General features: G+C 40.8%; 1 protein-coding gene across 1 annotated transcript in view; it reads right to left on the reverse strand.

Moving 5' to 3' along the window:
* Positions 1–9,007: 9,007 nt before the first annotated feature.
* CDC5L (cell division cycle 5 like) overlaps positions 9,008–16,392 on the reverse strand; it is a 32,718-nt gene continuing 25,333 nt past the window's right edge. Inside the window, exons 15-16 of the mRNA XM_026039969.1 lie at positions 11,447–11,659; positions 9,008–9,428 (exon numbers count right to left, since the gene is read on the reverse strand). Coding sequence (XP_025895754.1) covers positions 9,327–9,428; positions 11,447–11,659 — 315 coding nt within the window. The 3' untranslated portion in view covers positions 9,008–9,326. The remainder of the gene's footprint in view (positions 9,429–11,446; positions 11,660–16,392) is intronic.

Here is a 16,392-nt window from a genome sequence, read left to right on the forward strand (position 1 = left end):
CAGCAACGGGCCCTGGCATGATTTTACTTTCTGGTGGAGATGCAGCCAGGCATTGCAAGAAAGACTGCAGCCTTGATGGGAAGCAGTCTCTGAACGGCCCTGGACTCTACACTGTTATCTGGGGATTGCTCTTATTTATTTTTTTCCTCTCTCTTCATTTAACTGGATATAATAATATTATATCAYTGGATATAATAAACAGTCCTCAGGGCAAAGATAAACCCCAGGTGACTGCCTAACCTCTTCTTTCGAGTGCTGCTGTCTGTCTGGCCTGGGAAGGAGGAAGAGGAGCTGAGTGTTGCCCTGCTACCAGGCCAAACTGGGCAGGCTCCTGGTCCCAGCATCGTGCTTGCGGAGGAGAGCTGCAAGGCTGAGTCCACTTGGTCTTCAGGGACCAAATGTTCTGCTGAAGCACTTGAGCCAGGGATGGTGAAATACCCAGTGTGTAACCTGAGTGCCTGTGTCTCAGAGATCTGGGTGATGCCAGACAGAAGGCATTCGAGGTCAGCTCCGCACGTGTGACATGAGCAGAAAACCATCAGGAGACACTTTTTTTTCCCCCTTCACTGGCACACAGCTCATGTGTCAGGTTGTTCCTTCACACATCCACATGTGTGCACTTCATTAGAGTCCCTTCTTTCCCTCCCTCCCTCTGCATTGCCCTGCTTCCTGGCAGTATCCTCTGTAGATGCTTGGTCTTGGAAGCTGCACTCAGCTCTTATGAGCAAACTGCTTCCAGCTGCGAGCTGTGACAGGCCCCAAGCCACAGTGCAGCTGTTCTCCGGCTTTTGCTCCCTGAACCGAGGGGACGGATGGAGAAAGGCCGATCCTCACCGCTCACTGTCTTCATAAGCACTTACCTGAGCATGGTTTCAGAAGTTACTTTTGGAAGTTGCCAGCAATAAGTACAGGACCCTTCTGACAAGCTAAACTGATGCACGAGGCTGTGAGAGCTAAATGATGATCTCCACAGGGTGGGTTGTAGCAGTCTGCTGTCATTCACATCATTCACATCAGTGGAAGAAGAGTATAATGACTGCTTGGGGAATCTCCCTCTCTTACAGCAAGTTTGGCCAAAAAAAGAGAAGTCTGCATGTGATGTTCGTATACAGTGAGTGGGGAACTCTTTCTCTTTTTTCCAATGTGGTTTTCTTTTAGACCTATTACTGACTTGGTCTTATAGGATGCCAAATACTGTTAAAGTCCTTTTGAGGGAGCTGTTCAAGGCTCCTTAGATCACTCTCCTGAGGCTCATATGACCTCGGATATTCTGGCCACGAGTTTGCCCCAATCGCTGCAGACAAAGCTTGTGTCTCCAGGGGAAAAATGCCTGGTGAGCCACTTAGACCGGTTCCCAAGGACAAGGTTTTGTACCAAGTGGGATTCTCAGAAGTGTCCACGCAGGCTGAGTGTCTACTGCTCCTTGAAAACGGCAGGAAAGARGTCCCTGAAGGTACCAGAAGGAGTAAAAGTACCATGGGATCTACAGGAAGACTTATTTTCCTGCAAATGGGAGTTTAGCTACCCTGGTACAAAAAGCTCTCTTCAGTCCTTAGATACCTTAATTTCTTTGTTGCAAACATGCCCTGAGCTGGCATGGACTGGGGGCCTCTTTCTAGTGTAATTGCCGCTGGGATTTGCCCAAGCCAAAATACCTCCTCAAGGGCAATGTCCAGTGTAACCCAGTTCCAAGCTTGGAGTTCTGCACAGTGGAAATTGCCTGTGACTATGTTTATTCCTGTGCTTGGAGAATTTTGGAGAGGGCACTCCATATCTCTATATCCCAAGACAAGGAAGCCCTCTGGAAAATTTGTCACTTACAACACCTTCCTGGTAGGTCGATAGGTGATTCCCAGACAGCCTCTCATGGCTAAATCTCTGCCATTCATTCATGGTTATCTTTTACTTGGAGGTGCAGAGATACATGTTTGGCACAAGTCTTCACTGTGAATCCTTGTGCTTCTGGCTGATTTGGCATTTTCTTCAATTACTGTCACAACCTCTCCTTGCCTGGCCACATCGGCTTGGCTGTGCTCCCGTGATCACTCATTAGTGCCATTTGCTGTTGGAAGAAGGGAAGGCAGGCAGATGGTTGTGCGTTCTCTGGTGATTCACAATCTGCATCCTGTGGTCACTGGATAACTGTAAAATTAAAACAGATCCCTGTTGTTAACCAAAAAGGCATTTGCAACAAAAGAAAGGAAGCAAAATCCAGTGCTGGAGGGGTTGTTTTGCTTCTAACAATACAGTATGGGACCAGCTAGGAAATCGGATTCACTGCTCTGCCCTCACTCCTATGATTAAGTTCACCAATTTAATGTGATTTAGAACTAGGTGGCTTATTTTACTTTGATACTAGGCTTTAAACATTTTATTTTTTCCTGAATATTGCTAGCATTGACATTTTTAGAAGTAATAAATTTTAAGAGCAATAAAAGACCAGGAGATATCCTTGTAACACTTACGATGTGGAATTCTGGAGCCACCTTACCTTTCTCCACAATGCTTTTGTGAGACAGAGAATGGATAGATATTCTCACTTGATGATCTAGAAAATAAGTAACAGGCCAAATTCAAAAACATTTGCATCATCAGAGTTTGGGTACTTCCCTTCAAAGTAGTGGGTTCAGATGGCCCAGCTGAATAASTGGAAAAAGCAAAAGGCATCCTGGCCACCACAGCTCTGGTCCTTCAAATCCCAGAGAATTTGTCACTTCCAAAATAAAGGCATTTTGTCATCAAGAAACTACACTTATGAACTGCTTTGACCGGTGGACAATGAGAAAGGTGATTTCAGAACCCTTYGGAGCCTGAACTGGGACAGGCAACACAGCCTGGCTCCATCCATCCATGGAGAAAGACCGTCCATCCACCTCTTGAGTGTTCTACACCACAGGAGGCCTGAACGTGCTCCAGGAGCTCCTCAGAAGGACARAGAAGATCATGGGATAGAGGATAGGCCCCTTCAGCTCAGTGTCTCTTTCCAACAAGGACTAATAGTTATTTTGTGTGACTAAATGTCAGCTAGAACAGGAGACAAACTCTTTCTCACAGCCCAGGCTGTCTTCCTTAAGCAATGATATGCCACTATGATATAGATACCAGCCTTTTRAGATGGAACCTAAGGAACAGGCATAGGGAAGATGCACAAAGTGGTGTCATTCCCTGGTCAGTGCCAACTGCTCCATACATTTATTAGATGTTATTGTGTTTTCTCCTCAGAATTCCTAGAGACTCTACCTCAGTTGCACCCTGCCTGTGCCTCCCCTGCAATAATCACCATGACGGGAGAACATATAAAGCATTTATTATGTTCACATGTCTCGTGCTTTGGCCTTCTAAGGTTTCCGAAGCAGGCTGGCATCAATCAATGCCTTGGAGCTGGGAGACTTTAATATTAAAGGTATCTTACCCTCTTTTCCTAGGGACTTATTGCTCCTAGCTTTTGTCTAGCTTCCCTCTATAAACTTACAGGCCATCATTGTTGCTTTTCAGCTAAAGTGCCAGAAAAAAAGTAATCAAAATCTTTGAGGTCAATGTTGTAGCCACCATGAGCTAAGGAGATAAAGGAAGTGTGATTTGGAGGGATAAATCAGCTGATGTAGCTGGCAATGCAAGATAAGAATTCAGGCTCCGAGTTCAGAACATAAAGAATATTTGGCCCTTCCACCTACACGGCCTAGTGAAAGAGCCTGCCTCTCCCCAGACCCTTGAAAATCTTTGGTAAGGGTTTAAACCAAGAGGACATACGGTTGTTTTTCTGTTCTTGAGGTCGATTAAGTTTGAATGAGGAGAAAATTGAGTGGGAGGGAGAAATTTATGGCATAACTTAGCTTCTACTTGTAGTCATCTCTTCTGCCATGAAGATATGTCCGGTGAACTCAGTCTTTTCTTCAAGATCCAGATGCAGCGATGGACTTGACTTGCCTGAGTCCTGATATAAATCGCRAGTGTTTAACAGATGAATTAGACAGGGGGCTTTAAAAAAATCAATGCTTTAAGCAAGGGCAAGGTATTATCAAGATGAGTGCAATAATCAGTTAAAAATCATGGAGCTGAACAATTCTAAGGGTGCCTTTGTGTCTGAGGCTTAACCAGTGGACACAGCCCCTTTAATCAAAATTAGTTCTGGAATAGATTTTGCTGACCATACAGCTAAAAATGTAATCCTGGCTGGCTCCTTCAGCCTTATTAAAGAATCTATGACTATTTTTCAAAKGAGGATCTTTTTCTTCTCCTGACAGAAAAGCTCATCAAACACAGGCAGGGGACGAGAGGAGAGGAAATCTTAGTTTCATTGAAGTTGAAGCCAAATCTCCCATTGATTTCACTGGGGCCAGGCTCTCACCTAAGGTGCATAACRTGGTTTAAGATGTTATTGGCATGGTAATTATATAAAATAGACCCCATATTTTGGGGGAAGGGGAGGAATGGGAGAAGTGGAAGGAGAACACGGCGGTAATCCAACACATGCTTTTGTCTGATCCTATGAACCATTTACCTGCAGCATATACTTGGCAAAAGATCTGATATATGAACTGAATAAATAAGAAAATAGCCTGTGTTTCCTCGTGTCACAATTCATAAATGTTTTCAATGTACATAAATGATCTTAAAAGAGGTTCTTGCATTTCCTCTGAGAAACYGTTAAGGAATCCAAATATATCAGAATCACGGCTGTAACTTGGAAACCTGAAAGTGATCTAATGAGGCAGACCCTGTCTAATCTGATACATGAAAAGCCTTTGACTTGAACTTGAAAAGCAAATTTTTCTAACCTTGCCATTAAGAAATCTCTTAATAAATTATAAAGAAAAAAATCCCCCCTGCAAACACTTGCCTCAGCAATCAGTATATAATTAAACCCACTACCATTGATCATACCAGCAGCATAAGTGATGCTCTAAAGCACTTTCTAATCTCTCCACCTATGGTGTGGCTTGCAGCTAAGCAGGAGATGGTAGGAATAGGTTAAAATTTTCTCATTTAGATATACCAAAGAACTAACGAGCCAAAGCTAGACTGAGGGTAAAGAAGAGAGGCTCATCTGATGCCAAAGCCTGCACACAGCTGGAAAATGAGACTCCTTCTCATGCACCGCTACTCCCCTTCACTTTGAAGTTGCTAAGGCCACTGAATTGCTAAGTTCAACAAAGCACTTTGAGATCATGCTCARTTTTTAAAGGGACAATTTCACACACATCAGCGGGCCTGATGGGATGAATTCGTGCTTACATATATATATATATACGTTAAGTACATGCTTTAAGTCTTGTCCAGAGTTCACTCCCATAGGAGCTCATGTGAGTGTAAATCTTCAACACAAGGAAAAACCTGTCTGTTGTTAGTAAGCAAAAGTAGAAGTTGCAGTCTCAAGTGAAAATATGCAAGTCTGGAAGCAGTTATGGGGACAGTTTGCTTATAGATGAGTATCTGGCTATTTTTCAACATGCATTTCACTACACGAGAGAAAATGGGGRAAATGCTATTTGATACTTTGCTTTGAAATCCTGCTTGGAAGACAGGTGTTGCTTTGAACAAGCAGCATGGAAGATAACTGCTAGCTGGATGCCTGAGATGAATGCAAGGCAGATTACGTCCAGACCACAATAATGTCATCTTCTCCAGCAATATCACTGTCCTGGGATATCGAAGGCAAGCCAAAGTTTACATACTAGTTTAAGATCCTGTTTTGCAGCCAAGAGTTCAAACTTTTTTTTTTTTTTTTTTTTTTGAGGCCTTTTATTTAGAAAAGAATTATCTATGTTCATGCTATGCTTTCAAAAGGCAACGAAACGCCAAGATTTGCAGTCAGCGATTCAGGTTCAGTAACGGGGTGCCCCGTGGTGTACCAAAGTGGCCTCATATCAAGCTCTTGCCTTGCAGCACTGCGCTTCACAGTCACTTCCAGCAGACACAAAGTCCCCTGCAGCTGGCTCTGCACACAGTGGTTCAGTGGATTGGGCAATGGAGCTGGATTAAGGCAACTGAGCCTTTTTTTTGCAGCTATTTTAGTCCAGTTGCGCCTCTCCCAATGCTTGCATCAGCAAACAAGGCTGCTAAGTAGAACAAGCAGCACTGGGTGAAGACAGGACGCTCCTCCTGTCAGCACAGCGAGCGCCTGCCGCGGGCGGCCGGGGAACGATGGCGCGAGCTGGCCTTTGCTGGTCATTAATGACAACGTTAAAACATCGCTTGCTTGGCTGGAGATCTGCCATGTTATGAAGAGCTGGCTCCAACCCTTTTGGATTTGTCACTGGGAACGTCCTGTGCCTTAGAAAAAGTCTGTGTTTTTCCTCTAGCACATGCTTGATTTTTGTTATCTTCACAGTACTGATCAGATACCGAGATGCTGTAATTCACCGCTGCCCCATTAACTTCTCCACGTACCTGATTCCAAGCCCATTGAATAAACGACAGTCTTATCGACTCCCATGGACTTTGAAGCAGGCTCCAACTATACGATTGATCCAATACATAAATGTCAAGTCTGATTCCAGGAAGAGAGGAAAATCATCAGCTGAAATTCTTTAAAGACTTGCAGATACATCTTGGCATGCTGAGTGGAAACTACGGAACTTCGTAGGAAGAGCATTAAATAATTCTCAAAATAATTATTAACACACAAAACTCAACCCACCTTGTCTCTATCACTCGATCAGGCTTTGCTTTCCCCATGGCAGCAAGCTGTTAACTAGTTCACACTGTTCATGGTTATACTTGCTGTTGTTCTTGGAAACAAAGACCAAATTAGCAGCTATTTTCAAAAGTTTAAAACAGAAATCTGGTGCCGAGGTGTGGTGGTCATTTTTGCGTCCACCAAACATCTGTATTCAATTTCAAAGAGCTTTACAGAGATCTGTCTGGCAGGCAAATCGGGCCAAGCTCAAGGAAAAGATCTGCAAAAGGATCTCTGTCTACAAGCACCAAAATTTGGGTGGGCAAACTGCTGCAGCACCTAAATTCAAGCTACTATACAAGAACTCCTTGATTGAGGGCAGTCCTAGCCAAGCTCTTCTGCAAAGATTAGGTGAAGAGACCTTAGCTCCATTCAGATCCCTTTGGATCCAACAGACATGCTCAGAGAATGCCCAAAGTGAGGTTTTACGGGTGATTTCAGTTTCTTTACAGATTCTTTGGCAGCTCTGGACATGCAATAAAGAGACAACCCAAGGTATATTTGGATATTAAGTAAGACAAGAAACTTCCTTTCATTATTTCATTTTTGAGACAGGCAGAACTTCAGAGGAAAAGCTGACTAGAGACAGGGAAAACAGCAAATTTGATTAAGCACGGTCTAAAGAAACCATGCTGGAGAAAACTCTGTGCAAGGCTCCTGCAAATACCTTTCAATCTCTGAGATCATTCATTGTAGCAGGTTTGTGTTTCAAGAAGGAAAAAAAGTCTTTTTCATGACTCATCAGTCCTTCTATATTTGCCATTAAAAATACTTGCAAAGGCAGAATGTTTGAATACCTGTCTAGCTCTGAAGCTGACAAGAAATATGAACCTGACAAGAAATATAAAGAACATCAAAGGGGTTCTGCTGCCACCTTAGTAAWAAAGGAAATAGTCCTAGTTGTGGTAACAGAAAACCCTTGAAGGTTTACCAATAATATCTCCAGCTACCACACAACCACAAGAATGGTCATGATATGGATTTATATGATTTTTCTTTTGAGTCCATGCTAAAATCCATACTAAAATATCCCAAATGCTAAAGGATTGATGCTTAATCCTTTTTTCCCCAGATGTGCTCTGGTTTAGTTAAATATTTAACACATTTTTAAAAGTATGTAGTCTCCAATTGGGTTAATATTTCAGAAGAATGACCTCTGGTGAATACAGGAGGAGATACCCTCATGCTGGCTGTGTAATGTGCTACCAGCAGGAACCACACGGGTTATCCTTAGAAAACCTCCCTGATTTCCAGAGAGGATTAACACAGGAGCTGGTTATTTTAACAGCTGCACACCCACAACTCTCACACTGTCCCCCTAACAATCTTCCCAAGGCCTACAAGAAGGGACATTCTGTAATGTGGTAGCATTGTCAACAGCAAAGTCCTTACTTATATATTTGAATTTAAATGCAAACTACATGATGTCGAAACCAATGTGATGCATTTAATTGCCAAATTCTGTGCTGTTAACAATGCACAGCATGGCATAGTGTTTTGCCTCTTTTCCCCAATGCATTTCCACAAAATACGCAAAGCATAAGAGCTGAGAATAAAAGGGATTCCTGGAGAAGTGATTAACACCTCTGCTAAAATAATTAAAAAATATATATATAAAAATATATATAAAAGCATTCCTCTAAGCCAGATGCCCAACTCAGGAAAACGCATGCATTAAAAAACGCTGGGAATAGAATAGCTGCTAAAATTTTAACATTTAACTCTGTTCTTGCTCTATCTATTCAACAAGGAAATATTTCTTGGATGAGATCTGAAAATTTATCTCAGTGAATTAGGAAAAATTATATGGAGAAGGCCTTTTGGTGACTCTGTTCTTTTCTTTCAGAAATTCAATCAAACAGAAAATGGAACACTGTTTTGAGATGCAGCTACAGAAGAGGATGAGTAAACAGAGGTTAATACTYCTGCGAAATCTCAAAGGTATCTTTCCAGATGCAATTTAGGGGAACAGTTAGGCTRTGCTGCATGCTTTATAAAACTTCAATCTAACCTGCTTCACGGTGGTGAAGATATCCTTACTGATGGTATTAGCATGTGAACATCCCTTGATATAAAGGAGAATGTTGAGTCAGTGGCACATAAAAGAATCGGGGACCATGGTTTTCTATGGATCTGCCCAGCTACTACCTATTACAAATGACAATAATTGAAAATAAAATATGAAGTAGGTGCAGGAACAAAAGGTGGTGTATTGGAAACATGAAGAAAATTTGTAGGGGAAGAGGGAAACTCACTTTAGGTAAAATAAATAAATAAATAAACATTTATTATTTTTAACATTCCAGGTTTATTCAAAAGACATTACTCTGCAGGCATGTATCTTACAGATCCTAAGAATGACAAAATACTAGGAATAATGTGATAATCCCAGCAAATGGCTAAAATCATCCCAGAGTGATTTTTCTTCTTTTAGTAACATTTTGGATGTTTCAATCCAATTTTTTAATACCGGACAAAGTCGTTCATACCTACAGCATTTGGAAGAGTCCGTTAAAGGAACAAAATTTGACAAGATGCTAAGAGTAGACTACACTTGATTTCTGCGGCAGATGGCAGGAGGTGCTGAAGAAGTATCTGTACATTTTAAAAATGATACATCAGTGAAGTAGGGAATCTTGTGCTTCAGTTATTTTGCTTGGAAAGTCTCTTTGTCCAACATGAAGTCAGCAAATCTCTGCTGGAGCTCCTTTTCTCTCTCCTGTTGTCGTTGCACATCTTCCTTCAGACACTGAAAGGGAAATACAAATAAATAACCAGCCAGTTATATCCTGCACATCAATAACAAAGGTTAGGCTGAAATAAGAGACTGATAAAACTAATTTTAAAGAAAAGCAACTGACAAAGAGTATTAAGAATCACGGTCAGATTACTTCAGCATTCTGTTTTTGGCAGCTAGTATCAAATGCATCAAAAGGAGAGGTCTCAAATTAGAAACTTTCCCACAGTGCCTTTGCATTTAACAGGTATCTATGAATTCTTCTTCAAYGAGTTCTTTTCAAACCTATTATCAGGTCATCTTCCTTACTAGCCCAGGGCACTGTGACAAAGCTTTCAACTTTGGCACTATCTGAAACTGCACATAATTCTGGTTGTTCTCAAACTGCCAACTCATTTGAAAGACCTTCACTCTTGTATCAGAAGAGACCATAAACACTCATCTCTACTCCTTCCCTGCGCCACTAAAGATTTTATACCAATAACCAGATTCTCTTCCAGGTTGAAGAACTCTTCCCCCCCACCCCCCAGAAGCCATTCCATAGTTAAGATCAGCTCTGCAAAACAYGTAGCTTTTTGTTCGTATAGTTTTTACAACATCCTTTTAAGATGTGGATGGAGGACTCCTAACCACACTAGGAGTCAGAGGTGGATGTAGTTACAGCAAGAATGATTATTACTATGCCATTTCTCTCCTAATAGCTTCTAAATTCACTTCTTGTGAACTGTTACTGAGATGTTGTTTTCACAGACTTGTCTTTTTTTAAGACCAAAATGGTATTCCTGAGTGCTAAAAGTCAATACAGGTAAAGCTCAGACATCTTTTCCTCCATCTGCACCATTTCACATTCACCTATGATGATAGTCAGTGGCCACTTTATTACATAGTGATGAATCACAGAATCACAGCCTGGTTAATCCATCTGTAATATCCAGGAGATTGCAGGAAACAGAAAAATAAATATATCCAGATATTGAAAATTCCCTTTATATTATGGCTGATGATATTTAGCTCATACGGGATGAGAGTCAATAACCTATGGTTTAATGTCAGCTGTTTAAAACATGCAAGCTATAACAAAAAGTTATAGCAAGTCATTGAAAAGACTGGAATTCTCTTTTCTGGAAAAAAAAAGGGAGTGATGGAAAAAAGTAAAGAAAAATTGTGTTGAGCACTTCTCTCTTGGAAAGCAAGCCTCAGATTGGGAACTGTCAGAGTACTGAGTCCTAGCTGGGGGTTATACAAGTGATGACTGACTTGACAGCCAAACACAACTGAGAATGAATCTCCTGGACATAGTTCAATTAAATCTGGTAGCTCTGAGACATGTTTTTCACACATCTCAGCGTACCAGTTTCTGCCAGTYCTGTGTTAAGACTATGTTCAAAGGATACAAGAGATGGATCTTCATCCCAATAGCCCTGATGACCACATTGAGACTGGYAATGCAGGTTGTTTTTTGAGAACAATGTCTAAACCACAAGTGTATGGCAGAGTAGAGTTAGCCAGCAAGAAACCTGCAGGGACTTCTGAGGATAGCTCTAAACTAAAATTACCAAACAACAGCTCATGTTTTGAAAGTAGGAGCCACACTTAAAGCTTGTCCTGAACTAAGGTTATCGTACTGATTTATGAAAGTGCAGCTACAACTTTAATGACTGCCAATAGCTTAAGGGAAGAATATGATCAACATGTGACAAGGAAGGAGATTCCACACTAGTACAAACGGGCATCGCATCACTGACTTTCACAAAAGTAGGAGGTTTTACACAAACYTCAGATCTACAGTAAAACATCCTAAAAGTTATTAAAACATAAAACAATGTTGTATGTCACAGCATCCTTGATATTGAAGCATCCTTGATATGAAATGCATAAAGGTTGTGTAATTGCTACAATAATTTAAGATCATTAAAATCTTAATAAAAACCTGGTTGGGAACTTCAGAGCCCAATCACTGTAAATCACGTTTTTTTCTTCTCCATAAAAGGCCTGTACTTGGCCAGTTGGGTTACATTTAGGAATCTCACCTCCAGTCTCCGTGGGATAGCAGCATCTTCATGTTTCTTTAGTTCCTCAAACGTACGTAGCTCCAGATGAGCCTGTTCAATTTGGTCCCACAAATCATTCAACTGTTTGATGAGGCCCATTGCCCGAGACTGATAACCACCAAGCAAAATCTTCAGCTTCTTTTCCATCTTGGCAGCCCTTTTTGCTTCAGTTGTCATGTGACCTCTATTTATCTGTCAGGACAAAAARAAATAATAATCAGGAATTGTTTAATTTATCCAGAATCCAAAAGGCAACAACAACAATGAGAAAGTATAGAGTTAATGGAAGAAGCAGTCGCCTGGTTTCTACTGACAAATCATACACTGTACAGCTTACAAGAACCTAAGAAAGATTTCTTGATCAAGCCCTTTCCATTATGAGTAGGTCACTCAAGAGTAACAGCTAATAGTCATAACAAGAGGGTGACTACATGGTATATGAATAGACAAGTTTTATAGTCAGGAATTCTTACAGTTAGTGAGCAAAGCTGACAGCCAGGATATAACAGCTTGACATGCAACTTCCCACTTTCACAGAAGTTGTTTTGTACCTTGGGTAAAGGAAAACTAAATAGGCAGTGTCCTCCTTTTGATATATTGTATTATTTTCCTGGAAAAGCAGCCACATCTTTTGATCCTCCTGCCTACTCTAACAGAATTTATCTAAACTGTATTCTGCAATGTAGAAAGGCAAGTAGAAACCTTAATGCAGTCTTGAAGATGTACTCTGATGGTAGACAATCATAACAGGAACATGAAGACCAGTCTGCCTGGACAATTAATGGCAATATCAGTTATGGGAGTGCCACGGGAACAACTGATGGTCTATCAGAATGGTGACTAGGTCCTATCACCTCTCTGCATGCATTGCTCAGGACATCCAGACCAGGAGACCACGAAGTCCTGATAACTCACAGAGGATGGAGACCTCAACCACCACATCAGCTTCTAAAAGATAGGAAAGATATATCTAAAAGAAAAAGCATATGGTCACCAATCTTAGAAGACCCAGAAAACATGAGGCCTCAACAACTGGTATCCCTTCATTCCCTGTATCATCACAAGGAATCCTGGACAGACCACTCGGATACAAGCGGCTTGGCACTTCAACGTTGGACACATGTCCAGCATTGGACATGGCCATCAATGCTGGTGATTGTGGGTAGCAGATTGCAAGTGAGTGAAAACGGTTTTGTTCTAAAATAAAATAATTTTGCCTACTTACAGTCTTGCCTATTGAGCATTACTACATTGCTGCTATGACATTCCAATATTATAATCTCTTATGCTCTCTTATGTAGTGAGAAAATGGAAATCCTCAGTGGCCTCAAGAGTAGCATTACTTTCACACAGCTTTTCCCTTATTGATCGCAAAGCAAGAATATAAATGTCTGCTAATGTCTAAAAATAGCAGACAGATATTGAGTTAGAAAGATGAATTAACTGCCTAGGGTCAGTGGAAAACACCAAAAGCCAAAAGCCACAATTTACAATCTCATATGGCACATAGCAGATGTGACGAAGTGATGAGATTAAAATGCAGTATCAAAACCACAAAGCATTTAGCTTGTTAGAAGTCAAGCTCTCTCTCCTGTATCGTTCTGTTAAGTGCCACCCATCGCACTCTGGATTTAGCATTCTGAATTTACTTGTTTTGGTTCCCCAGAAGAGCCCAGGTCAATCTTCTAAAGCCATAATCCAATRCTGGAATTTGAAATACCTAAGCAAACTACAAAATTCTGCCACTTGGACAAACAACAAAATAAAAAGCAACTGTAGTCACAGTAGATTTTATTGATGTTTGATATAACATTCTTGTGTGTGAAAGGCACCAAAATCCTTTGCATATTTTTGTAATTTATTCAGTGGGGCAAAATTAAATGAGCAGTCCAAGTGTGAAATGGCTGTCCACAGATTTAAAGCCTGATGGGCAACACCAAGGTAATGCTAAATACTGAATCAAAACCCCAACAAACAACCACGACCTAGGGCTGAAGAAAGTTATGGTGTGGTGCAGCATCTACACATAGGAACACAGGGATTCCTGGTGGCTTTGGGCTGCTTTCCTTTCTTTTCCTTCCAAAAAACATTGTGTGAAAGATGCTGAACTCAACAGTGGGAATCAAGCTTACCAGATGTTGCTGTTTACCGCAGTACAAAGTGTATCAGTGCAGTAATGCAACAAAAAAGCTGAAGAGACCCAACTATTAGAATACAAATTTAACTCAGAAYCACAGTGACTACATCACCAATCACTGCCTTACTTTACTGAAAATCAAAGCTTTAGTTGCTAACATTCCTACAAAGACAAAAGCTATAACTAATTACACAAAAAAGCATAACAAAACAAAACAAATCCACACTTTCAATTCCTTTGAGTCCTGTGACTACCTAAYACACTATCCACTTTTAGCTATGAAACTAAACTCCTTAGGGAAAGAACTACTTTGTGATCTGTACTGTGCAGTGGTAAGGTCAGTAAGCCAGACAACCCCAGTCACTACAATTTGTCCATTGCAGTTTTATGAACCAAGCTGTGGCAAAGTGCATTTAATAAACCTTCCAACAGTCCAACTTCATTAAGTCCAACTTTATCTATTACAGAGTTGCATGTTTTTTTGAAAATGCTCTACTCCTTGACAACTTATTCACTCGTTTTAAAACCGTTTCAGTGTGCAGAGCAGAGAGCAACAAAGCGAACAGTAAAAAGAGAAAGCTGTTAATGGTGGAGGGAAAGAGAAATTTGACCTTCTGAGCCGTCTAGTTTGCTCCTGAGGAGACATATGGGGACTGCTACACTTTTCAGATACTGTTTGCAATGCAGTTTTAAGTCATGCCCAAGGTGCTTTAAGCATACAGAAAGGCGCCTCTTTTTCAATATTTACATAAATCTAGAGAAAATTAAATAAATAGATTAGGGATTTGTGAGGATACTCTCTGATGGAAAAGTATGAAGGCTTTAAATGTCTTCACTGGTAAATAATATGCTATTACTGMAACAACAAATACAGCTGTGTGGTAAATGAACTATTTTCCAATTACTATTCCTTGAATGAAAAAGGCGTGTTGAGAGCCACTGACATTTGCAGACCRTGGAATAAATGGATGTTCAGGCAAACAGGATTTTCTTTGTAGCAGAGGTCTAGTGCAACAAGGAGAGGTTGTCCCATGTTGTTTCACAGCCTACACTGAGGAGGCTTGGTGCAAAATGAAGCTCCAAGCAGAACGACATTGTTCTAGGACAGAACGTTCTCAGAAAAGGCTATTCAGCAAAGGTCTGCTACTCTGCCTTTCTGAGGGAAAATCTGTTTGTGACTTCCTTTTCTACTAATTTCTTGAACACTGAGTAAATGAGGATGTGAGACAACGTTACAAATGCTATTTCCATCCTACAGAAAGGAGGCACTGGGGTCAGAAGCCCTSAATTGTCAGTACACACCAAGTACGACCAGTAGTGGCAGCACTTGGTTGTTCTCACATTTCTACACCTCTAGTTGGGCCTCATCTTGCTTGGCTTTAGACATCAACATCTGAGCTTGTCAGCCCAGATCCTTCTGCAAACAATGGATTGTAGAACTGGACTTAGCATGTCTGTATTTTCCTGAATKTTCTTATTTTTAGCTACTACAGAACCTTAGTTTGCATACTTCAATTCAGACATTGCTTTTCTACGGAGCTCCATGTCCATTTGGATTACTATAGGCCTCACTGCTGTCAAAAAGAAAATAATAAATGCCTTACAAGTATCCGAAACCAGAAATAACAGCCCTTTTTTCCTTCTCAGCTTGTAGAGAGAAATGTGAACACTCACCACCTTTCCTCCGCCCTCCCATCTACAGGGTTTTAGGACCTACTATGGAAAGGTCAAAAGGAGGTCTCAACTTTTTCAACAAATCCTATTTATTAAAAATTGCTGACTGCTGCACTAATGCCAACAACTGCATATAATTTTAGTTCAAGCTTCGTAAAATTTTAAGGCTCAGATACCAAGTTAAAAATTCCAAGCAGTTATGAAGAGGTGTGTTTGAACAGTAGTCTACATTATTTGCTTAAAGCTAAGAAATGCATTTCAGTAAAATCTGACAGCCATTTCCCCCATGAATCTAGCAGAAATTGTAAAGCCATTTGAAAGATTTCTCTGCTTCGTTATTTATTTTGTACTGCTTCTTGGCCAACTTTGGTTCCACTGACTTTTGTACTGGCTACAGCAGAATGAAATAGCATGTATGGGCMAGGGGTAAAATGACATTTGATCTTAAGGCAAATTCAAGAGCCTCATTTCATCTCAAGTCTGTTATATAAAAGCTTTTCCTCATGCCTCGTAATGCCTGAATTAGGAAACTGTGCCTAGTTTTTGATAGTGCACAAGAGATCAAATGAAAAGAATCCGTAACAGAACAACACAGGTAACCAGAGGTTTACAAAATATGACCTAGATAAGGGGGATTCATCCAGCAAAAATAGAGAAAATGAGTGAAGATAAAACAAGTTTTAAATATCTGAAAGATCACTGTAAGCAAGAATTTGTCTATTCTTATGTCCGCTCATAAGGAAGGGGAGAGATTTAAATTTAGCGAGGAAACTTGAGATGCAAGTTTACTTGTGACGTCTAACTGAAGACCACAAAGAACTGGGATAGACTGACTGTGGGAATTATGGAGCCTTTCCTTAAGATTAAACATTCACTGGAAATGTTTGAGATAGCTCACAGTTCCTCGTACCACTACATCTACCGTGGACATTCCTCCTCACTCGAAAGATCTGTTTTTTCCCCATACACAGTGTTTTGTTTTGTTTTTTTCTCCTTTACACCAGTACTGTGTACACCATGCTTGTTTTCTACTTGATCTTTCAGACCACGCCAAATGGGTAACAACAACCACAAAAGAAGTGCTCTGTGCTCCTACCAGAGTGCTAGTCAAAAG

The sequence above is a fragment of the Nothoprocta perdicaria genome, unplaced genomic scaffold (genome assembly GCF_003342845.1).
Source record: "Nothoprocta perdicaria isolate Ctin4 unplaced genomic scaffold, notPer1 scaffold_248, whole genome shotgun sequence".
Taxonomy (NCBI): domain Eukaryota; kingdom Metazoa; phylum Chordata; class Aves; order Tinamiformes; family Tinamidae; genus Nothoprocta; species Nothoprocta perdicaria.